Source organism: Macaca thibetana, chromosome 19 (genome assembly GCF_024542745.1).
Source record: "Macaca thibetana thibetana isolate TM-01 chromosome 19, ASM2454274v1, whole genome shotgun sequence".
NCBI lineage: Eukaryota > Metazoa > Chordata > Mammalia > Primates > Cercopithecidae > Macaca > Macaca thibetana.
The window spans coordinates 14,888,217-14,913,042 of record NC_065596.1 but is presented as its reverse complement, the minus strand read 5'-3'; the positions used below and the strand labels follow the sequence as shown (position 1 = coordinate 14,913,042).

Genomic DNA, 24,826 nt, shown 5'->3' with positions numbered 1-24,826 from the left:
AAGTTGTGTTTTTCCACATTCAGAGCCATCCTGGCCTGCGGGTTGGACAAGCTTGATCTAAAGCTTTTCCCAAGTTCCTCACAGTATTAGTTTCCTAGGGTTGCTGTACAAAATAACACAGACTGAAAGATTTAACCAAGAGAAATTTATTGCCTCACAGTCCTGGAGCCTGGAAGTCCATTATCAAGGTGGAGACAGGGTTGGTTTCCTCTGGAGGCCATAATGAAAGCATCTGTTCCAGGTCTCTGTCCTTGGCTTGCAGATGGCCATCTTCTGGTGGATTCACACAGTCTTCTCCGTGTGTATCCTTCCTTCACTTTCCCTTATAGGGACACCAGTGATGTTAGATTAGGGATCGAACCTAACAGCCTCATTTGAAGTTACTCACCTGTTTGAAAACCTTATGTCCAAATACAGTTATAGTGTAAGGAACTAGGACTTAGGACTTACAAATAAGGAGTGGGGCATCATCCAGACCATACCATTTAAATTGCAGGGTTTCTCTCCAATGTGAGTTCACATATGCACATTAAGGTTTGTGGGATTCAGAGAGGTATTCCCAGATTCTCTACAGTATTCATAGGGTTTCTCTCCAGTGAGATTTCGGATGTGTTTGGTAAGGCTTGACAATTCCGTGAAGTCATTTCCACATTCCCTGATGCAGGGTCTTCTCCACTGTGAATTCACACGCGTTCATTAGGACCTGAGATACAAAGTTGCTTCCACATTTTTACATTCATAGGGTTTCTCCCCAGTGTTTTCATGTCTTCAGAGAGAACGCAGACACCTTTAGGTCTTCCCACATTCCTTACACTGACAGTCTCTCATCTGCATGCCTTCTTTCATGATTTCGAAAGGAACTGGAAGAACTGAAGGCTTTCCCACACTCTTTACATTCATAGGGTTTCTCTCCAGTGTGAGTTCGTTCATGTAACTGAAACGAATTGGAGTAACTGAAGGATTTCCCACACTGTTTACATTTGTAGGGTTTTTCTCCAGTGTGGATCCGCATGTGAAGGTTAACACAAGTGGGAAACTTAAAAGCTTTGCCACATTCCATACACGTGTATGGTTTTTTGGCACTGTGGGTCCGCATGTGATTATTAAGACTAGAGGAATGCGTAAATGCTTTCCCACATTCCAGGCACTCAAAGGGCTTTTCTCCAGTGTGAATTCTCAAATGTCCACTAAGATTTGAAGAAATAGCAAAGGCTTTCCCACATTTGACACATTCAAAAGGCTTCTCTCCAGTGTGAGTTCTTGTATGTTCACTAAGGCGAGAGGATCTGGCAAAGGCCTTCCCACATTCCTTACATTCATAGGGCCTCTCTCCACTGTGAGTTCGCGCATGCTTAGTAAGGTCTGAGTTCTGAGTGAAGGCTTTCCCACAGTCCTTACATTTATAGGGTTTTATTCCAGTGTGAATTCGAAAGTGATCACTGAGGCATGAGGAATTTCTAAAGTATTTTCCACATATCTTACATTCAAAGGGATCCTTTGCAGTGTGAGTTTTTAAATGTTCAGTAAGTTGAGAAGATGTAGTGAAGGCTATCCCACATTCCTTGCATTCATAAGGCTTCTCACCCACATGACTTTTCATGTGTTGACTTAAGCAAGAGGAAACAGTGAAGGCTTTCCCACAATCCTTACATTTATAAGGTTTCTCTCCAGTGTGAGTTTTTCTGTGCTGAGTAAGCTGACAGGACCTAGTGAAGGTTTTCCCACACTCCTTACACTCATAGGGATTGTCTCCAGTGTGGGTTCCCATGTGAATGTTAAGGTATGCAGAATATCTAAAGCTTTTTCCACATTCCTTACATTTGTAGGGTTTTTCTGAACTGTGACTTTGTATATGCACAGCAAGGTCTGTGGAGTGAATAAAGCCTCTCCCACATTCCTTCCATTCGTGGAGACTTTCTCCATTGTGAGTTCTTAAATGTCCCTGAAGGTGTGAATGATTAACGAAGGATTTCCCAGAGTCACTGCAATCAAAAGCTTTATCTCCTGTGCACATTCTCTGGTGAACAACATCAGGGGTCAGGCTGAAGGCTTTTCCACACTGACTAAACACAGAACGTTGCTCTCCAGTAGAGGTTTTCTTGTGCAGAGTAAGGAAGTCTACTCCATACAGATGACACTCAAATGCATTCTCACTATTTTGAGTTCTCACGTGTGTCTTAAGGCATGAGTGTTCACTGGAGACATCTCCACATTGCTTAACATCATTGGCCTCCCCTCCGTTGTAGCTTCCTATCTGTTGATAAAGGAATGAATGATGATTAAAGGACTGTTCAGACTACTAACAGATTCCACTCATCAGAAGAGAGGAACATTGTGATGATTATTTTCGTGTTTACCATTTTCATTACACACATACAAGTACTGCCCTTTTGATTTCTTTCCAGTGGAATGATGAAAAGCTCCTGTCAGGCTGTGCCATCTACTCTAATCTCAAATGTCTGTAGACTTTTATGAAATTGCTTTAAAAACTCACTATCTAGTTACAAATGTGTACTTGATGGGAACTCTAAAACACTTAAGTGTTGGCTGGGCACGGTGGCTCACACCTGTAATCCCAGTGCTTTGGGAGGCCAAGGGGGGCAGATCACCTCAGGTCAAGAGTTCAAGACCAGCCTGGCCAACATGGTGAAACCCTGTCTCTACTAAAAATGCAAAAATTAGCCAGGCATGGTGGCGCGTGCCTGTACTCCCAGCTACTCAGGTGGGTGAGGCACAAAAGTCGCTTGAGCCCAGGAGGTGGAGGTTGCAGTGAGCCAAGATCGTGCAATTGCATTCCAGCCTGGGCGACAGAGCAAGACTCAGAGAGAAAAACAACAGTAAGTGTCAAGCTAGGTTTCAGGCATCCCCAGGTCATCGTATTGAGTCCTCTCCAGAGTCATTATCCCTCTGGGGAATGCTACTTATCTCAAAGAGCTCTCATTCTGCTAATTTTCTTTTTTCTTTTACTGTAATTAAATTAATTTAGTTTTTAGAGCTAAGATGTTGCTATGTTGACCAGGCTGGTCTAGAACTCCTAGCCTCAAATGATCCTCCCACTTCAGTCTCCCAAAGTGCTGGGATTACAGGTGTGAGCCACCATGCCCAGATTTATTCTGATTTTCTATAATGAAATCCCCAATCATCTCTAAATGTGAAAAGTAAGACGTATCCTTGTTAATCTTACCATTTGAATCCCACTGGAGTTTGGCTCCCCCAAAAAATCTTGCTGAAGGGCTGACTCTTTGGTTTTAAGTTGCACTTTCCATTCTGAAGCTAAAGAGAAAAAGAAATGTAAGGATTTAGAGACACACAGGGTAGACAGATGGAGCTGAAAATGAGAGAGATCATTTGTATTTGTTTTCTTTTCTTTTTTTTTTTTTTTTGAGACAGAGTCTCGCTCTGTTGCCCAGGCTGGAATGCAATGGCATGGTCTTGGCCTCCCAGAACCTGGGAGGTCTCTGCCTCCCAGGTTCAAGTGATTTTCCTGCCTCAGCCTCCTGAGTAGCTGGGACTACAGGCACGTGCCACCACACCCAGCTAATTTTGTATTTTTAGTAGAGATGGGGTTTCACTATGTTGCCCAAGTTGGTCTCAAACTCCTGACCTCGTGATTCATCCGCCTCAACCCCCCAAAGTGCTGGGATTACAGCCGTAAGCCACTGCACCTGGCCCCTGTATTTGTTTTCAAATTAAACATGGTAACAAAAAACAAGACAGATTGTATATCAAAAATGTGGCAATAATAAGGATATAGCGTCAAAATTTTACATAGTTTACTACCAACTGATTCTATGAAAATTAAAAACTCATGGTGAACACAAAGAATATTACCATGGAAGGGAAGTCAAGGAATAGGACAACAAGCACACATCAAAACAGGGAACTTGTTTTTCTTCTTTTCTTGAGACAGAGTTTCACTCTTGTTACTCAGGTTGGAGTGCAATGGGACAATCTTGGCTCACTACAACCTCCACCTCCCAAGTTCAAGCGATTCTCCTGCCTCAGCCTCCCAAGTAGCTGGGATTACAGGCGTCTGCCACCACGCCCAGCTAATTTTTGTATTTTCAGTAGAGACGGGGTTTCAGCATTGTTGGCCAGGCTGGTATTGAACTCCTGATATCAGGTGATCCTCCCGCCTCGGCCTCCCAAAGTTCTGGGATTACAGACATGAGCCACCGGTGAGTCACCATGCCCAGCCTTTTTTTTTTTCGAGACAGAGTCTCACTCTTTCAACCCAGCTGGAGTTCAGTGGCACGATCTTGGCTCATCGCAACCTTCGGCTCCTGGGTTCAAGCAATTCTCCTGCCTCAGTCTCCCTAGTAGCAGGGACTACAGGAGTGCGCCACCACACCCAGCTAATAGTTGTATTTTTGTAGCAATGGGTTTCACCATGTTGGCCAGGCTGGTCTTGAAATCATGACCTCATGTGATCCACCCGCCTCAGCCTCTCCAAGTGCTGAGATTACAGGCGAGCCACCACACCTGGCCTAAAACAAGAACTTTTAAAGAAACCAACGGGTCCTATCACAGGAAAAAATGAGTAGACAAAGTTAAGACTATGAGAAGCTAAAGATTTCTTAACTTCTAAGAAAGAAATGGCCTAGCTGGGCAAGGTGGCTCACGCCTGTAATCCCAGCACTTTGGGAAGCCGAGGCAGGTAGAACACTTGAAATCAGGAGTTTGGGACCAGCCTGGCCAACGTGGTAAAACCCCATCTCTAATAATAATACAAAAAATTAGGTGGGCGTGGTGTCACACACCTGTAGTCCCGGCTACTCAGGAGGCTGAGGCAGGAGAATCACTTGAACCTGGGAGGCTGAAGTTGCGGTGAGCCAAGATCACACCACTGCATTACAGCCCGGGTGACAGTAAAACCGTGTCTCAGGAAAAAAAAAAAAAAAAAAAAAAAGGCCTCAACGTTGTGAGATAAACTGCATCTTAAAAAGTTTTCTCATTATGGCCAGGTGCAGTGGCTCACGCCTGTAACCCCAGCACTTTGGAAGGCTGAGGCAGGCGGATCATAAGGTCAGGAGTTCGAGACCAGCCTGACCAACATGGTGAAACCCCATCTCTACTAAAAATATGAAAATTAGCTGAGCGTGGTGGTGGGCTCCTGTAATCCCAGCTACTCAGGAGGCTGAGGCAGGAGGATCGCTTGCACCCCAGAGGCAGAGGTTGCAGTGAGCTGAGATGGCGCCACTGCACTCCAGCCTGGGCGACAGAGCGAGAATCTGTCTCAAAAAAAAAAAAAAAAGTTTCCTCATTTTACTTGTAAACATACTGAACTTACTGACCAGGGCAGTCCATCATGAACACTCACCTTGGAAATCACCTCTCTGCACTGTCCTAGACTCTTCTTGTTCCAGCCAAGAGATCAGACTGGGTTTGAAGAGCTGATACCCTGTGCACAGAGAAAGATTCATTACCAGAAGAGGCTCATGCAAGAGATGACAAATCTTTCCATAACTCAGTAGCTACAGTTCCAATGGAAGCAGTGAAATTATTTTAAAAGGGCTAAAAACGCAAATATCATCTGTCTGTGCCCCCAAAAGATTGGTGATCTCTGATCCCTGAAGCCCAAATCCAGGCTGATGTACATACTTACAAAAAGCACTAAGACTTTTATCCAAATAGGAAGTTAAATGAAACAAAGAGATCTTCATTCTCATGGGAAACAACTATACATCTCATTCTTCAACATTATAGCACATCAGATTCATGAGAGCTTGTTAAAACACCTGACAGGGCCCCTGTTGCAGAGTTTCTGACTTGAGTATGTCAAAGGTGGAGACTGAGAACGTACAGCTCCAATAGTGCTGATGAATCTCTACCACCAAGTAGAAGAAACCCTATTAGGGCAGGGACTATGTCTGTTATTTCCCACTGTGTTCAGAGTTGCTGTCTCTGATGTGCGATACAGTAAATACATAACATAATCTGTTCCACAGAAGGTTACAAGGGATGAGGCCAGTCTTACCTACTGTGGCCAAATTCTTATAGTTCTCTAGCATCACATCTCTGTAGAGGTTTCTCTGAGTTGGGTCCAGTAAAGTCCATTCTTCTGGGGTGAAGTCCACAGCCAGATCATCAAAAGTCACTGAATCCTAAACCATCACACACATGCTGGCTTGAGTCACATAACATGTCTACCGGTGTTCGCTGCAAAATGCAATACCTACAGAGTCTGAGGGCTCACACTGCCTACCCCAGAGTTCACTGGTCCCAGGAGGTCCTCTCTATCCACACTCACTCACTGTCAGTCCCCTCCAGTGACATGACTTGAATGACACTTCTTACACATGATTGTACCTAACACAACCAGACTGGGAGGTCATCTGATTTCCCTCCACTGCAGCACACTCTTGAGCAGATGCTAGATAAACGCTGGTGAATGGATAAACTATCTCAGCAAAGGATACTTTTATGTCCCTTACCATGTGTCAGAACACTCAACAAAATAAAAACTATGCAGTTAGGACCATGAGGGAAGACTAATTAATCAACACTGAAATACTGGGATGGCATTCAAGGCAAACCCTCACCCATATGACAGGCTCCACTCCTTCAGGGAATTTGACTAGGGACTCGGTCCTTGAAGGAGGCTTTATTTGCTTTAAGAAGCTCTGGAGATAATTCTGTGTAGAAGGAAATGTGTCTATCTGGTGATGCAAGTATGATATTTTGGAGAAGGATACACTCCCTGCATACCTGGTAACAACTTGTCAGACAGCCAGCCACCACCCTTTCCACTTCTGTCTTTTCTTGAAGGCAGACTGGGTCCCTGTAAAGACCTCATGGAAAAGAAAGAAGGCATGAGAACCCAGGGCTGACCATAATTCCCACATTCACACACCCCAAAGTCCTGCTGTGAGATTCCCATATACTGCTGCACGCTCAAGAAAACACACACATACCCACTACCGCTATCAATTCCAGGGCAGTTCTGCCTCACCTAAAGGCAAAAAAAAAAAAAAAAGGATGGTCAGCCTTGCTGCCCACTGGGAAAAGGGTAGTAGTCTTATTTTACAGATAATGAAACTTAACCGTGGAAATACATAGCACTTCTTCCAAAGCACACACAGCAGGGGGCTGCTGAAGCATTCTGCCAGGTGCGATGGCTCACGCTTGTAATCCCAGCACTTTGGGAGGTCGAGACGGGCAGATCACTTGAGGTTAGGAGTTTGAGACCAGCCTGGCCAACATGGTGAAACTCCGTCTCTACTAAAAATACAAAAAATTAGCCAGGTGTGGTGGCACACGCCTGTAATCCCAGCTACTCGGGAGGCTGAGGCAGGAAAATCGCTTGAACCCGGGAGGCAGAGGTTGCAATGAGCTGAGATTGTGCCACTGCACTTCCGCCTGAGCAACAGAGCAAGACTCTGTCTCCAAAAAAAAAAAAAGAACAAAGCATTCCCTAGCCCACGTTAGCACCTCAGAAATTAAGTTGCAGTGTTAATGATCAGGCACAGGCCACTGGACTCCACATTGTGCGGGGGGACACCTAAAGCAGGGTCTCTGAAAATGAACAGAAACAGGACTTACCATAGGACAAATCAATGGCTGCCATCCCGCAGGGCTGACGGCTAAATGTGCTTCAAAATGCCTTTCCTTTACTCCAAGGATCACTCCAGGACAGCTTAGGAATCTACACGGACAGAGGTAACCTCCATTCTCTTTATCCAGTGTTAATGGTGTCCTGTTTGTATAAATCATTAAATCATTAATCAACAAGCATTACTTATCAGTCATCAGACATCATTAGCACTCTCTCTGCAGAGCATATAAGTGAAAGCCACTGAAAACGGTGTACACTACAAATATTAGGACCACCAGCTTCCACTGCTGAGGAACGGTGTGTGTCAGAAGCCACACTAGCAGCTTTATATACATGCTTAATTATCATAACCACTCTTTACAGTAGATATCAATGACCCCTATTTGACAAAGAAAAAAACCAGGCCGGGCATGGTGGCTCACACCTGTAATCCCAGCATTTTGGGAAGCTGAGGTGGGTGTGTCAGTTGAGGTCAGGAGTTCAAGACCAGCCTGGCCAACGTGGTGAAACCCCATCTCTACTGAAAATACAAAAATTAGCTGGGCGTGGTGGTGCGCGCCTATAATCCCAGCTACTGAGGAGACTGAGGCAGGAGAATCGCTTGAACCTGAGAGACAGAGGTTGCAGTGGGCCGAGATCACACCACTGTACTCCAGCCTGGCAACATAGTGAGACTCTGTATCAAAAGGTAAAAAAAAAAAAAAGAAAAAGAAAAAAAATCTACATTCAGACAACACTTGGCTTTGGTCCAGAATCATCCAGTTTGGAAGTTGCAAACCAGGACTTGAATGTAGGCAGTTTTGTCCCTGACACCCAATCTGTGGCTGTTCTGACTTTCCCACATGACCAGCGCTGGTCTAAACCTGCACAGTGCAACACCATGGTCACTACCCACATGTGTTATTGAACACCCACTCCATATTAACCTAACATGACCAAAGAACAGAATGTATTTTAATTTAATAAAATTTATACAGCTAAAAATTTAATAAAAATTAATCACAATCTTTAATAAATCAAACACAGAACAACAGTGCAAATACTGATTGACAGAATGGAATCTGAATGATGAAAATCACTGAAAACTGAACAGTTCATTATCCATGAACCAGCTACACCCCCACAAGGACGCTACAGCCTTTATTCTACGAATGAGAAGGCTAAAACTCTGAAGTCACACTGGGTTACAGAAACCCCATGTCCAGACTCCTGGTGTAGATTGTACCCACTTCCATGGGTTTCAAACTGGGGATCCTTAGGCTAAAGAGGGCCACAAATGTGTTTCATTTGCTGAAATCTAAATCAATCATGTTATTTTATTTAAACCTGAAATATAATTAATGCACAATTAAAAGTGCAGATCTTAGGTATTCAGTGGATGAATTTTGACAATCGCATACACTTGTGTAATCAAAAGCCTCAACGAAATGTAAAACACGTTCGTCTCCCCTGAAAACCTTCTTGCCCCTTCCAGTCTATTCTTTTACTCTCAACTCCAGATAAGCACTCTGTGATTTCCCTCATTTAGCAGACAGGACACTGGACAGGTAAATTAGGCAGTGTGCTCATCTCTCGCAAATGTACATCCTATCTTCATTTTTCTCTACTATTTAAACAACATGAGATAAATATTCTAAAATCTCCCACTGCAACTGTGGACTTGTCTATTTCTTCTTGTGTATCTGTAATGTATACTCCTTTACACATCTTGTCACATTACTGGGTAGATAGATACACACATTGTATCTATCTGGGTATCTAAAGTATCTAAAGTATCTAACATTGCTGGGTAGATAGATACACACATTGAACTTTCCTATTTTTGGAGCAACAAAACCTTTTATCATAAGGAACTCTGTGTGTCTCTAGGAATGTTCTTGGATGATGCTGGGTGACAGACACTGTGACCTGCTTTTCTTTGTGGAGTCTCTGTATCTCATGGGCAGCCTTAGGTATCTTTGGGTGCCAATGTTCTCCTTTACCTGGCATGAAGCCTAAAGGCACCCATTGATGGCTGGACAGACAACTGAGATCCTTCTAAACACTGTTAAAGTACACCCAGACTACAGCCCCTTCACAATTCATAACACAATACACATCTGAGTTTTGAGGAAATGTATTGAACTACTCAATGAATGCAAGGGTGACAGGAATACTGTCTCTTTCTATGCACTTATCCACCACCCACGGCCTGTCTGCATACCAACGACTGGTTTCCCCCAGTCGCCTGATGTGGATACTTAGTGCTCTCAGTACCCTTACTGGCACCCTAACTTCCTCTGCTCATGAGCCCAACAGCCAGGGTTGCCTGCATTCCAGAGGGCTATTTCCTGCTTTCCCCAAGTCTGACGACTAGCTCTAGCACCCCCCAAAAGTACAGAGCAGAAGCACTATAGCCCTGCTAAAGGCTGACCCTGAAGGGCAGTACTAAAGGAAAATCTTCCCAGTGGCAGAGCTTCGGGCAGTGTATTGGCCTGCTTCTGGGTCTGGAGTAGGAGTTGACAAGATGCATGCATACACAAACACAGACTCATTAAGAGTTGCCTATGGCTTGGCTGGATGGTCAAAAATGTGGGAGGAATGCCAGGCGCGGTGGCTCACGCCTATAATCCCAGCACTTTGGGAGGCCACAATCCCAGCACTTTGGGAGGCCAAGGCGGGTGGATCACGAGGTCAGGAGTTTGAGGCCAGCCGGGCCAATATGGTGACATCCTGTCTCTACCAAAAATTAAAAAAAAAAAAAAACCAGCCGGGCATGGTGGCTCACACCTGTAGTCCCAGCTACTCGGGAGGCTGAGGCAGAAGAATGGGTTGGGCCCAGGAGGTGGAGGTTGCAGTGAGCCGAGATGGTGCCACTGCCCTCCAGCCTGGGTGACAGAGCGAAACTCCGTCTCAAAAAAAAAAAAAAAAAAAGTGTGAGGAACCAGAGTGGTAACAAGGAAACCTGGGAGAAGGTACATGGACAGACCTCACTGAAAGGACAGATTGTGTCCCATGTGAATGCCTACCAAAGGTGATCCACTAGAAATAAGGCGGACAGAATCACGCACACTAAAGATACCTGTTAACTTTTCCTAGCTACCTCAGTGCTTGCTCAATGGGCCCATTAAAAAATGTTCATGACAGCAGGGATAAAGGCTATGCATGGGCTCAGCAATAAGGACTTCCCCTTACCAAGTCTGACTCAGCTAACATTACTGCTGGGCCTAATCTCCTGAAAGCAGAAATTAACCCTGAGCACCCAATACGGCGCCATTCCTTAGAGGAGACCAGCCAGCCATGCTGTAACGGTTCCTCTTCTATCAGGAAATATGACTCATCCTCACCAGAACAGACTCATGTTCTGCTGTGGATTTGCCTTTCGACTAGTTAGGCTTCTGCTGGCACCACCATCCACGGACTCACAACGTGCTTTATCAGCAGTCACGGCCTCCACACAACAGAGTTTCTAAACAAGAAAAGCATCTCACTGCAGAGAAGTGCAACAGTAGAAGCACGTCCTTAAAATCAACTGGTCCCATCGCACAACCCATCACTCAGAAGCAGTGGATCTACGTGAAAAGTAGAATCGCATACTGAAAACTCAGTTACAGGGCCAAATGGGAGACAACCCTTAGAAAGGAATTCTGTCCCACAGGCCAAGGAGTATGCTTTGAGTCAGAGAGCCTTCCATGGTACTGTCTCCCCACAGCCAGAATACATGGGTCCAAGAATTGATGAGTGGGCCAGGCGCAGTGGCCCACACCTGGAATCCCAGCACTTTGGGAGGCCGAGGCAGGTGGATCGTTTGAGGTCAGGAGCTCGTGACCAACCCGGCCAACATGGGGAAACCCCATCTCTACTAAAAACACAAAAAATTAGTTGGGCATGGTGACACATGCCCGTAATCGCAGCTACTTGGGAGGTTGAGGCAGGAGAATGGTTTGAACCTGGGAGGCAGAGGTTGCAGTGAGCCGAGATTGTGCCACTGCACTCCAGCCTGAGTGACACAGCAGGACTCTGTCTCAAAACAAAAAACAAAACAGGCCAGGCGCGGTGGCTCACGCCTGTAATCTCAGCACTTTGGGAGGCCAAGGCGGGCAGATCACAAGATCAGGAGATCGCGACTATCCTGGTTAACACCATGAAACCCCGTCTCTACTAAAAATACAAAAAATTAGCCAGGCGTGGTGGCAGGTGCCTGTAGTCCCAGCTACCAGGAGTCTGAGGCAGGAGAATGGCATGAACCCGGGAGGTGGAGCTTGCAGTGAGCTGAGATCGCGCCACTGCACTCCAGTCTGGGTGACAGAGTGAGGCTCCGTCTCAAAAAAACAAAAACAAAAAAACAAAAAAAATAGAACTGATGGGTGAAGGTGGAATTAACTCCACTGACAGAAGTTTGCTTCCACTCCCAGCGACTCAGAGCACTGCTGGTCCAGAAATCTTCTTAGTCCCTAGTGGAAAATGCCTCCCCCGTTACGGTTCCAATGCACTGGAACAGGAGATTGCCACCTGGCCCTTTTGGGCTTCATATACCACTAACCCAAGAGGGAAAAAAAAAAAAAAGGTTAATCTACTGGCTGGAGTGGTTAATCCCAATTATCAAAGGAAAACTGTGGCACTGCTAGACAACTGAGGCAAGGAGGATGAAGTGATGAAGTGTAGAACCTCTGAGTACTTCTATACTCCATAGAAAAGGTTAACGGAAAACCACAGCTGAACGAAGGCAGGACAACAGAAGACTCGGACTCTGGGCGAAGGAAGATTTGGATCGCTCCTCCCTGGTACAAAACCCGGAGCAGCTGAGGTTCAAGTGGAAGGCTGGGAAAATATGGAATTAGTCCCTGAAGAAGTAAACCGTGGACATCAACTGCAACCTCAAGACCAGTGACAGAAACAAGAAATGTAGTTTTGCACATTTTCTCTGTGCTTGTTATATCTATGTGTGTCTATATCCATGTGTTTATTTAAATGAATCATTTACTTCTATCTTTTTCCCGCTTTTATTTTATATACACATTATTAGAGGTTACATGTGTAATTGTGTCTTTAGGAAACAGAATCGTTAGAATGGGACTAAATTTGAGGAGTAACTGACACGGCCCGTGGTGGGAAAACAAAGGACTGTTTGAACTGCACATCTTCTCAGTCTGGGGATGGGTGAGGACTTCTTCTCTCGTATCTTCTTAGGTAGGAGTAGAGACTTGTTTAATTATTCCAAAGAAGCTCCTATGTGTGTAGGAGAGTGCATATGGATGGTAAAGAACCAAAGAGTGAAATATGCCAGTTAGCTGTTTATGTATCTCAGCTCCAATACTCCCATCGCCTTTGTCTTAGTTAAAACTTCCCCTGCCTGTGTAGCTGTTTGTTATATGGCCCGCTTGTTCCTCACCTCACTGGCCCCAAACCCAACACATCTCACAGCTGCTGACTACAATGAAACTTAGTGGCCAACACCAGAGTCATATAAATAAGACCTTTCCTTTGTGCAGCCAATCCACAACCCCCAAAGGAAGGCCTGAAGGATAACGTCCGTGGACCTTAATAAAGCAAGGCCCCACAGGTCCTCTCTCATTCCTACCCCACAGGTTGAGCACCCGGCTGTCTCTGGACTTCCATCAGCCTCCGAGAGCAGCCTCCCGTTCCAGGGATCTGTGAGTAGGAGGGCGCTTCTGACATTTCACGTGTTTTGTTGTGCTGCCTCCTCTACATCTTGCCTGCCCAACACACTGGAATGTAACTCTCCTCCCCATCTGGGTAGGGCTAGAATTTGCAGCCACTCTTCAGAGACAGAGAGAGACCCCTTAGACCAAAACAGAGGAAAATATACTCAATGCAGTGAACAGGGTGTGTAGTCACAACCCGAGGGACACAAGCCCAGGCCTTCAGATTGCTCTTGGCCTGCTTACTACCTGGCCCACCCACATGGCTGACGCCATATGGGAGGGCTCCGTGGCCTGCTGGGGTGCCTCCCTGCTGCTGTGCACTGCTGCCTGGTGTCTTTGTGGAACGCTGCCAAAACTCCCCTCCCTAAATTGGGTGGGTCCTCCATAGTCCAAGTGCTCCCTGGGACTCACCAACTGCTAGCCTTGGGAGGGCAACAGGGGTATGACACTCACTATCCAAGGCTGCTGTCACTTCCCCAGATAGGAACTGCTGGGCTGGAGGAAGCCAGCTGTATTCCCAAGGCCTCACTCTGGCACCGCGGGGTTGCTACTGAGAGGCAGAAGTGGGTAAGGCAGGCTCTGGGCCAATCAGAGCATTAGCGGAGTGCAAGAGGAAGACCAGCATTCTGACTGCCTGCTGAGTGGAGAGACAGTACGGACAAGACCACCAGACTTCCCACCCTGACAACAGTAGCAGCCCCTTCACTGGGGAGATGACGGCACCTCGCTAGCAAGGCTGCTGCCGGGGTCTGCTATTCCCATGACATTGTCTTCCCTTGCATCTGTTTCTCTATGCCCCCACCCTGACGAGGTCAACCGGGCGCCCTAGACAGAAAAGTGGCTGCCTACAAACGGGGCAGATGGGAAGCACAAATGGAGGCCAGAGATCAAAACAAGGGCCACTCGGGACCACTGGAAGCTTATCAGGTAAACAAAGGAAAAAATATTTTAGCCACCTGGGGATACAAGCCATTCTAACGATTTTACGTAGAAGAAAAAAAGAGAGGGAAAGAGGCCGGGCGTGGTGGCTCAAGCCTGTAATCCCAGCACTTTGGGAGGCCGAGATGGGCGGATCACGAGGTCAGGAGATCGAGACCATCCTGGCTAACACAGTGAAACCCCGTCTCTACTAAAAAATACAAAACACTAGCCGGGAGAGGTGGCGGGCGCCTATAGTCCCAGCTACTCGGGAGGCTGAGGCAGGAGAATGGCGTAAACCCGGGAGACGGAGCTTGCAGTGAGCTGAGATCCGGCCACCGCACTCCAGCCTGGGTGACAGAGCGAGACTCCGTCTCAAAAAAAAAAAAAAAGAGAGGGAAAGAGACTGATTATCTTGAGGTCTGGACTTCCCAGTCCTCTACTGCCTAGAAGCACTGGGCCCCTTACCCCTCCTTCTTTTCCTCTTATCAACCAGAGACAGAAATTAAGAACCCTTCAGGCAGTTAAAAGCCTAAGACCAAAAAAAGAGAAAAAAGAAAAAAAAAAAAAAAAAAAAGGAAAAAAAGGCTCGGGCTTTGGGAAGTTACAAGTTCAAGAAAAAAAAAAGGAACTTTTTTTGAACTTTAAGTACAAAGCAAATGCCAGGTCTAACAAACATAATCCCGCTAGCCCTAGATTACTTAATGATTTAAACACAGACCATGAGACACAGGGAAAAAAATAATAGGTAATTAGATTTTAACTAACATTCGCTAAAATGTACCAATTAACAAAACTGCATAGGCCTACTCAATCTGGGGCTCAAATTACACTTATACCTGAGGATCCCACTAAATTTAAACATTGTGCTCCCTAAAATCTTAAAAGGGTAAGTAAATACAAGAGAAAAAAATTAGGTATGCCTCGCTTTAACTGTAGCCTTCAGTTTCCCATAGTCACAGGACCCGTTGCCCTAAAATATTCCATATGAGGCATAAATATGCTAACATAATAAATAGAGACTTTGACACTTACAAATTGGCTGGATAAAATGGGACCCCAGGGATAATCAGTTAAGATACTTCACATGGCCCACGGTAAGTTACAATACGGCCTCAAGGATTAAAACTTCTATAAAACCTAATTAATGAAGGGGCGATTATCTCTACTGCTTCTCCATTTGACAGCCCAATTGTGCCTGCTCTTAAATCTGAAAACAAAATAAAGGGCACGTCATGCTGGATTACTACGGCCTTCACATTGTGGTCCCATCCACCAAGGCGCCCACACCCAGTATTATTAAAACTCCTGCTTCTATTCAATCAACAACCAATAACTATTGTGCTTTTAATTATAAATGTGGCTAATGTAACGTGTTCTTTTTTTTTTTTTTTTTTTTTTTTTCTTGAAATGAAGTCTTGCTCTGTCTCCCAGGCTAGATTGCAGTGGCGTGATCTCGGCTCACTGCAACCTCCACCTCCCAGGGTTCAAGCGATTCTCTCCCCTCAGCCTCCCAAGTAGCTGGGATTACAGGTGCATGCCACCATGCCCAGCTAATTTTTTTTCTTTCTTTTTTATTTTTTAATTAGAGACGGGGTTTCACCCTGTTGGTCAGGCTGGTCTTGAACTCCTGACCTCAAGTGATCCACCCACCTCAGCCTCCCAAAGTGCTGGGATTACAGGCGTGAGCCAACACGCCCAGCCTGGACAACACGTGTTGTTCAGTGACTATTTCAACAGCCTCTCATCTGCAGCTTGCCTCTCCCTCCGATAGGACACAACACACCTTTTCCAGGCTACCCAACAGATCTGTTATCACGTAGGATCTTTGCAAACGAGATCTTAACAATATCCACCTTCCCCAGGTACACAGGTATGCACTGCACTGATAACAGCCTTCCCCAAGGAAACTCTCTTGACCTGCTCATTAAGGGGAAATAATTCCAATATCTTTTAGTAATTTTTGGGTTCTGGTGGCAACATATTCCTGATTTACAAATTATACTTATAAATTAAATTAAAATCAACAAGCGCTCCTATTAATGCCTCGAAGAAAAAAAAAAGGGGGGGGGGGAGCAACTTCCTAAAAGGACCTCCTTCATGATAGAGAGACTGGCAGCTTTTTAAATGCCTGCTGGAGTCTCTGGACCACTTATGATGGTCATTAGCTGTCCCAGGTCCTCTAGTAAGAGACACTGCCCCTCCTGACTTCCTGTTATTCACCAGTAAAACAAGTGACTGGCCATCTACAGGGCTCTCCTGGAAACAGAGGATCTCACAGACCTGAGCCTGTGATCCTCCTATGCAGCTGCCCACTGTGCTCTGGGTCAGGGACACAACCCCCCACAAGCTCTGCCTGGCCACTGAGGCCTCCCTAGGCCACGATGAAGCCAATCTCAGGCCCTCGGGTCTAATCCACCTGCAGGAAGCAGTGGCTTCCCCTGTCCTTCAGCCAGGGTGCTGAAGGAGGTCACCCCTCCCTCCTCCAGGTCCTCTGACTACCTGGAAAGCCCTTGGGATTAACTGAGTGAACAGTAATGGGAGTTCATAGACTGTGGAAAGGCCACTGCTGACCATCGTAAGTGATGGAGCTCAGCGGAATGCTGCTGCCTTCCATCCCTTAGCCAGGATGTCCCAAATAAAGGACAGGACCCAAGAAACAACGTGCCTGGCCAAATTTCAGGCAGCTGCCTTAGCACTGGATGCCCGGGTCAACAAACCGTCCCACCTTCTTCACGGTTATGATAAACTATTGGGTCATTACCTAAAAACTGTCCCTTTCAAAATGGGGGAAAAAAAAAAAAAAAAAAAAACCCTGGGAATCTCTTGTCTGACAGATACCCAAAATATAAAGCAAAATCTCACATCTCTCCACATACTAAAAGCCACAATACAAGGCCTTGCCAGGACACTACTTATTCCCTTCGGAGTTACAGACTTCATTAGTAACCTAGATATATGTTTCACTTCTTTTTTGTCAATTTAATTTTTTTTTTTTAAGAGGCAGAGTCTCGCTATGTTGCCCAGGCTGGTCTCAAACTCCTGGGTTCAAGCAATCCTCCCACTTCAGCCTCCCAAACTGCTGGGATTACAGGGGTCAGCCACTGTGCCCAGCCCATGTTTCATTTCTTAAAATACATAATGCTAGCCCCTCAAAAAATATATTCAATAGAACTTTCATTTCCCTAATAGGTCTCAGATTACTGGTTTCACTGAAAGACAGAAAAATGTCCTCAAATAACTACTTTTCAAATTCCAGTCCAAAAAACAGACTCTTGAAATTCTCTATCATGCTCTAGGGCTTAACTTATTTTCAATCTTGCCCCCATCCCATAAGGGTTGAAGGCCAAATTGAGGGTGCGTAGTCTCCTGGAACTTACTAACATTAGATTGTCCCAGAGGCCCAGCAGCTGCTTATCTGACAGGGGACCCATCTGAACGTAAACTTCCACCAAAAGAAACAAAAACATGTTGTCAGGTACAGCTACATATCATTCTATTAACGGTTCATCTTACTAGGTGCTGTGTTGGTTTACAACCTGGAGGGCCACATCTACTTCAGTGGGTATCCACTTTAAAAGGATACCCCAGTGACACCCTATTGACTTTGTCCTAGCCCAAAATATCACCTCTGGAAACACTGCCTCCAGCAACACAGCCCCGACCCCAGACTCTGATGGTGGAGATGACCCCACCATTACACTAAAACCTCCACACAGTGATACCCGTGGACTGCCTCTCCTAAAACACAAATGGACACAGAACATTTTTTTCATCCTGAACTGTCTGCTTAGCCCATGATCCTGGTAGAGTATTTGCTTTCCGCTCATACGTGCACACCCATATACCCATGCCTGGAGGAAAATCTGGTAGGAGTTACTAAAATTAATGGAGATTACTGTTTTCCCCAAGAGGCACCTACCTCATGGCAGTAAACTCCTTAATCCCAGGGAGGGGACCACCTACTCCCTGATGCCTTCTACTGAAGAAGGAATTCATGAATCTTACAAGTATAATTAAAGACAACCAAAAATTTTTACTTTTTCCTTCAAAAGCTAAGTGTAGCATAGCCCCTCCCCCTCCCCCCCCCCCACCCCCAGTAGTCCAAGTTAGAGAAGAATACTAACTGCCTGTTTTTTCTTCTGTGCTCAGTAAGCTTTATCTGTAGTTGCTAGTTTCACGTTCCTTGGGGCTCAGTGAGTTCCTACTTCACCTTCCTAGTGCAGCTGCAAAGTCACAAGGTTAATATAGAAACACGGTCTCCCGGGGATGTGGAACATGTAGTATAGATAAATGTAAAACACTGATCAACTGCCTCTGTTCTCGCTTCTGTAAGTACGCTTCCTGCATCAGTAGCTCCCGGCCACTGACTGCTTAAAAGGTGGCTGCTTTCTTTGTTCAGGGCTCAGACTTTGCTGGACCCTAGTCCTACTGAGCCAGGTGATCACCTTTTAATAAAGACGTTTCCTGAACTCACTCTGTTCAGTCTCTCCCATCTTTGATTGTCCCACAACACTACTACCCTTCCCACTTTCTATCTCAACTTCCAGCCTTGCCTATCCAACCACAACCACGCCTGCCCCTTGGTTACACACAATACCACTAACCTTTACGTATGCTTTACTAAATCATCAGCTCATATCCTCCAACATAACTGCCCTACATCCATTTTTAGGCCTGATGTAAGTTATTTGGAACCGAGTCGGACCCCATCACCTTTGGCTTACTTAAAACTTCCCCTCCCTGTGTACTGTTTGTGACATAGCCTACTTGTTCCTTACCTCACTGACCCCAAACCCAACACACCCCACAGCAGCTGGCCATAATGAAACCTACTGGCCAATACCAGTCATGTAAGTCAGTTCTCCCCACCGCTCAGGTCTATCCAATCCACAACGCTGGGAAAGCCTGAGGGATAAGGCCCATGGACCATAACAAAGGCACAGTCCCACAGGTCCTCTCTGTCTCATTCCCCACCCACTGGTTAGCACCCGGCTATCTCCTGACTTGCCATCAGGACCTCAAGGGCAACCCTCTTCTCATGGATCTGTGAGGAATAAAATGTTTCTGCTACTTGATGTGTTTTGTTGCCTTTTCTGTATCTAACCCACCCAACACACCAGAACATCTCTCCTCTTGGTCAGGACAGGGCTAGAATTTACAGCCACTCTCCAGAGACAGAGGCCTCAGGACTGAATTAGAGGAACATACAAAAAGGGGACATGGGATGGACACTGCACAAGGGAGCGTTGCCTCCTGGATACAATTGTGGCACGATGGTCAGCAGTGTGGGTGTGAAGGCATTGGAGGGTACTCTGTCCATGCCATGTGCCCAGAACACAGTCCTCAGGATACCACAAAACCCTGCCCCAGTCACCACCACCCTGTGGCCCTCCTAACACGGATGCCACATGCTCAAAACACTCCCACTAGCAGAGGCACCCTCTGCACATGTGCCAACCTGGCTTGATGGCTTGTGCCCCTCATGACGCAGACAATGCGCATACCAGGATGCATGCTGCTGCATGACCTATGCCTCAGAGGTTTGTTCCCAAAGACCTCCAAATGTGGACAATGATGTCCCAGGCCTTACAAACAAAGTGGCATCCAAATTTTCTGTGCATAGCTGCCATCACCATCAGTGTGAGTGTGCCCCAGAGGTGTGTTTGTCACAGCACTTCCAGGGCAGACATGAAACAGTCCAAGCCTCATAGCTACAGTGGTGCCCTGACTCCCCCTACAGGCTGACCCACCCATTGCAGCTGGCCTTTGACTTGGAACACTGCTTCAATCTTGCCTAAGGACTATGACCAACTCCAGTTTGAGTAACCCAGCAAACTTCACCATCCAGTGGGCTACAGCCACACTGTGGCCAAATATTTTAATATGACCCCAGAGATCCCCACCTGCTGGCATGCATACCCATAGAAAACACCCTCCTGTTGAGTGTATACATGACCTCTGACCCGTTTCTAACAGAAGAATAAGCAAAAATGAAGAGACTGCAGGTGTGACTGAGGTCTCAAGTCAGTTGGGTTTTTTTGTTTTGTTTTGTTTTTAGACAGGGTCTCATTCTGATTGCCCAGACTGGAGTGCAGTAGCGCAATCTCAGCTCACTGCAGCCTCCACCTCCCTGGTTCAAGTGATTCTCCGGCCTCAGTCTCCCAAGTAGCTGGGATTACAGGCACCCACCACCATGCCCAGCTAATTTTTGTATTTTTTTAGTAGAGTCAGGGTTTCACCATGTTGGCCAGGCTGGTCTTGAACTCCTGAACTGAAGTGATCCAACCACCTTGGCCTCCCAAAGTGTTGGGATTACAGGCGTGAGCCACTGCACCTGGTCTACTCTTATCTTGATACACATATTGTACACATTACTGTTGCTGTAGGGCATGTATGTGTATAAACCTAGTATGTACTGCCAACAGTTTCTGAAATTGGTTTGCCAATACGCTCTCTAAAAAGTAGTATATGCACATCCTCAGCAACTTTATATCGGATCCGCATCAATGATTTCACTACGTGCGGCTAGCTCACTGGAACCCCTAAGTGCCAAACAGAGAAAATGTATACAATTTCAGTCTTCACTTAAAGTCGTCAACAGGTTCTTGGAAACTGAGACTTTAAGCAAAATGACATCCCACAAAGCAAATTTTTTCCCACGCTAAGTGATATAAGCGAGTTAAGCTCCCACAGCATGTTTCTGGTCACAAAAATGTCACTAAACTGCTAAATAAAGACCCCAAACACTTCTAATATTAAATATTGAAATAAATGTGAGCTATATATACATTTTAAAAAGACTAATAAAAATAGGATGTTTATCCAATTTTTGATGAATCGGTGTGCGATGGAATTAACAGTGGTAGGTTAAATCAACAAATAAATGTTTCCAAAGCAAAAACTGTAAGGACTACCTCCTACCACCAAGTAGCTCAAAAACAGTAACAAATGGGGCCAGCTTGCTAAGTGGTACCATTTACTATTGTACATTTGTATCATTCCCAAATGTTTTAGGAATTTTTATTTTACAATAGTTTGTATTCATTCATTCATTCTCCAATCCGCCTATTCCAGTTCCAGGATAAAAATGGCCAGAGCCCATCCTAACAGCTCAGGGCACACACACACACATTCATAGGGGGACGATTTAGACACGCCAATTAAGCTAACATGTGCATCTTTGGGATGTGGGAAGAAACCAGAGTGCCCAGAGAAAACCCATGCAGACATGGGAGGAACGTGCAGAATCTACAGAGTGGCCCTACCGGAATTAGATTTTTTTTCCCCATGGATGTTATAATTAACAGACATTATTCTAAGATCTGTTGTATTTCCAGGCCATATGGCCCCTTCACAGCTTTTTGGCAGCCCACAATGGCAGGTGGGTTTTCTGGTCATTTACTTACATGGAGTGTATCAAGCCAACCCCCTAGGTGTATGAGTGTCTGTAAGGAATCACACAGAGTGTTTATTCCGGACATTCCTTCAGGGAAACAAAGGACTAATTTAGGTAGAAAGAGCCCAAAAGTGAATTGAAAAAAAACAACATTGAAAGAGGTTTTGTCTGTTTATGAATATACATATTTCCTAAGACTGATAATTAACATCAGTGAATTTTCACGGAGAGCTTATTTTTCAATGCTCAAGCACTGATTCTCATTAATCCCTTGAATTAATTTCTTATTCATGTAATTAAAACGCATTCATGCTTCTCCTATTTTCCCTTGATTTACATCATTTGTCAGATGTCACTTACTTTGGCCAGGGACAGTGGCTTACACCTGTAATCCCAGCACCTTGAGAGGCCAAGGTGGGTGGATCACTTGAGGTCAGGAGTCCAAGACCAGCCTGGCCAACATGGTGAAACCATCTTTACAAAAAAAAAAAAAAAATACAAAAATTAGCCAGGCATGGTGGCGCACACTTGTAATCCCAGCTACTAGGGTGGCTAAGGCAGAAGGATGGCTTGAAAACTGGAGAGGTGGAGGTTACAGTGCTACAGTGAGCCGAGATCCTGCCACTACACTGGATCCTGGGCAACAGCGAAACTCTGTCTCCAAAAACAAGATATCACTTACTTTTTCCTGTCAGTCATACATTTAAGATTAAATTATCCCATCACATTGTTTCCCCAACCAAAGAAAGAATACTGACTCTGTCAAACCTGGGGTAATCTTTGATGTACTCCTCTCTCTCACCCTAGAAATGGAGTCAGCCAATTCACAGAATGCTTTGGCCAGCTCTTATTTCCTTCCCTTTCAAACATGGCTAAATCATACCATATTTTTTGGTCTCAGCTTGAATATCACTCTTTTCTTAGCATTGCCTATTCCAAAGAAAAATAGAGAAAATAATTCTGCCCTCTACTTTACTTATAGACCCTCATCAACTTGTAATACACTTATTTGCTTGGTTACATGACAGCCTCCTCCCCTACTTTACAACCTCCCTAAGAACAGCCCTTGGCTGAATTTTTTTTACTATGCTTTAATTAACCATTCAGACACTCATTCTTTTACAGGATACACCAAGAAATGAAGGATACATTTAAACACAGCACAGAATACAATCAGAACTACCAAAATGTATAACTTTCTGAAAGAATGAATGACTCCGCAAAAAGACAATATAACGCATAAACAGTGTCTGCTAGTTTTAAAGAGACTAAAAGACATGAAAACTTGGATACATATTAGATTTCAAAACAATCAAAAGCACACATTGGAACAAAGTGGAGAACTGTACCTTTTTACACAGGGTACGTATTAACAACATTTTAAATTTTCTTGGTTCATAGTATTATGGTTTTAAAAGGACATGTCTTTATCTATAGGACACGTATTAGCAAGCATTTAAACCTTAAGTGTCACGCCTGCAATGTTCAACTTACTTCAAAGCCTCCATTCCTTCTTCCTATAAGCCCCTGTTTTGAAGCTCTGTGGGGAGGTACAGGCCTAGGAAGTTCAGATAAAAAGAATAGCTAGTTGAGTATTCTTGCTTTTCTTCAGTAGAAAGACTTGCGGTCTACAAACGTTTATATTCACATAGAGAAATAAGCACACCCTAGATACCTAAAAAGTAGCTTTATGTTTCTACCTGAATGTAGTGCGTCAAAAGTAAATACAGGATGCGCAAAAAGAAAAACAAATTCTCAGATAAAACAGGAGGAAGAAGCCCCCGAAACCAACTTTCACCCCAGTACTCACCCGGACGCGCCAGACTCGCCAGGTCCAGGAGATGGGGGGGACGAAGGACCACAGTCAACCTGACTCGAACGGCGAAAACTCGTTTCTGGGAAAAAGAAAGAAAGAAAAAAAAAGTCACAAAGATTGCTTTGGAGGACTTTGAAGCGGCAATCACCGTGTTTGCAAAAATCGTGAGGAAGCGCACTTACGAGAGATCCCGAAACGGCTCCTGGCCCAGGGCCGTACCAGTGACAGCTTGAGGGACTTTTTGGCCCCGGCGGACGCGAGGGGGGCAGGCAAGGCCTCTCTAAAGAGGCCCCTCGGCGGCCTGGGGCAAACTGGCACTTTCACCACCCCTTTCACCGCTGGCTCCCGCCCGTTATCCGACCTCGCCAAAGCTATGTCAAGCCCTAACATCACCAGGAAGAAAAGTCGTTTGGCTGCGCGGAGAAAGCGCCGGAAAACACAGCAGCGCTCCGCTGACGTCACTTCCGCCTCCAGCCTCAAACCTGGAAGAGAGCTTGGGGACTGCAACCTCAGCCAAGCTGAACGTCCTCAGGCAGAGATTCTGGTTTACTCCCCTTGGCTACGGAGACGCCTTGGAGACCTTGGAGTCGGCTCAGCTTGAGGGATGAAGGCCAAAAGGGGCCCAGAGCACAAGGCTGAGGTTAGAACCAGGCCTGCGGACGGGGCCCATACCTAGGGTGGGGTCGGTGGTGTTGGCAAAGTTAGAGGTGGGGGCTCCCCCACAGGATGCGCACAATGCTCACAAAAAGCTTTTCTTTTCACCTCCTCCCACATTCCTAGCACCCTCAAAATGATTCTTCCGTTGATAAACCTGCCAGTCCATGATATGGCCTATCTCCTCCATTCATTCAATCTAGTTTTTTGGGTTTTTTTTTTTTTTTTTTTTTGGAGAGAGGGTCTCACTGTGTAGTCCAGGCTGGCGTGCTGTAGGGCGAAACTCCTGGGCCCACGCGATCATCCCGCCTCAGCCTCCCGAGTAGCTGGGACTACAGGCGCAAGCCACCACCCTGGTTAATTTTTTTTTTCCCCCAGATATGAGGTATGTTGCCCAGGCTGATCTGAAACTCCTGGGCTCAAGCGATCATCCGGCCTTGGCCTCCCAAAAGGCTGGGATTACAGGCGTGCACCACGGCGCCGGGCCCAGCTCAACTTCAGGCCAATATTTCCCCTTATTTCATTTGTCTGGACACAATGCTAAATTCTAATCGTTGATTCCTTTGTGTTTTCAGTATGCTGATACTTTTTGTAAATGTTGATTTTTTTTTCTTTGAATATGTTTTCTGAGATCTCATCGTGAGTTCCAGGGCCTCCCATACGGCGTTGTAAAATAGCGCTGATATCAGACATCCACTTCTGCAGGAGTGATTGTAGTTTCTCCAGAAATCATTTTTGCTGTGGTTTGTAGTGGGTGGCCTTTCTGGAGTTAATGAAGTTATTTTGAAAACTGTTTTACTAACATGAAGAACTGTTCACGTACATTATCAAATATGTTA

At 45.5% G+C, this 24,826-nt stretch overlaps 2 protein-coding genes across 9 annotated transcripts in view; one reads left to right on the top strand and one right to left on the bottom strand.

Moving 5' to 3' along the window:
* PIN1 (peptidylprolyl cis/trans isomerase, NIMA-interacting 1) overlaps positions 1-24,826 on the top strand; it is a 429,836-nt gene that overhangs the window by 34,416 nt on the left and 370,594 nt on the right. Inside the window, exon 1 of one of the 6 annotated variants that reach the window (XM_050770776.1) lies at positions 23,334-23,367. The exons of the other annotated variants lie outside the window; for them this stretch is intronic. Coding sequence (XP_050626733.1) covers positions 23,359-23,367 — 9 coding nt within the window. The 5' untranslated portion in view covers positions 23,334-23,358. Of the gene's footprint in view, positions 1-23,333; positions 23,368-24,826 lie in introns of those variants that run through there. 6 annotated transcript variants of the gene reach the window in all.
* On the bottom strand, positions 129-23,758 carry ZNF266 (zinc finger protein 266). 3 transcript variants are annotated; one of them, XM_050770317.1, is made up of 9 exons: positions 23,516-23,758; positions 23,328-23,412; positions 23,012-23,075; positions 7,543-7,696; positions 6,709-6,791; positions 5,978-6,104; positions 5,321-5,401; positions 3,185-3,273; positions 129-2,254 (listed from the first exon to the last, which is right to left on the bottom strand). In XM_050770317.1, exons 4-9 carry the CDS (start codon positions 7,565-7,567, stop codon positions 809-811), a joined length of 1,851 nt encoding a protein of 616 aa, XP_050626274.1. In that variant the 5' UTR covers positions 7,568-7,696; positions 23,012-23,075; positions 23,328-23,412; positions 23,516-23,758; the 3' UTR covers positions 129-808. The 3 variants fall into 3 exon arrangements, with proteins under 3 accessions (XP_050626274.1, XP_050626275.1, XP_050626276.1); XM_050770318.1 differs by lacking the exon at positions 23,012-23,075; XM_050770319.1 differs by lacking the exons at positions 7,543-7,696; positions 23,012-23,075; positions 23,328-23,412; positions 23,516-23,758 and adding an exon at positions 6,915-6,935.

Excerpts from the sequence above, each read along its gene's own strand:
- ZNF266 (XM_050770317.1), bottom strand. The coding sequence starts at position 7,567 with ATGGCAGCCATTGATTTGTCCTATG. Across the intron at positions 3,274-5,320 it reads GCAGAGAGGTGATTTCCAAG|CTTCAGAATGGAAAGTGCAA; the intron begins GTGAGTGTTCAT and ends TTTTCTCTTTAG. Across the intron at positions 2,255-3,184 it reads ACTCCAGTGGGATTCAAATG|ATAGGAAGCTACAACGGAGG; the intron begins GTAAGATTAACA and ends CTTTATCAACAG.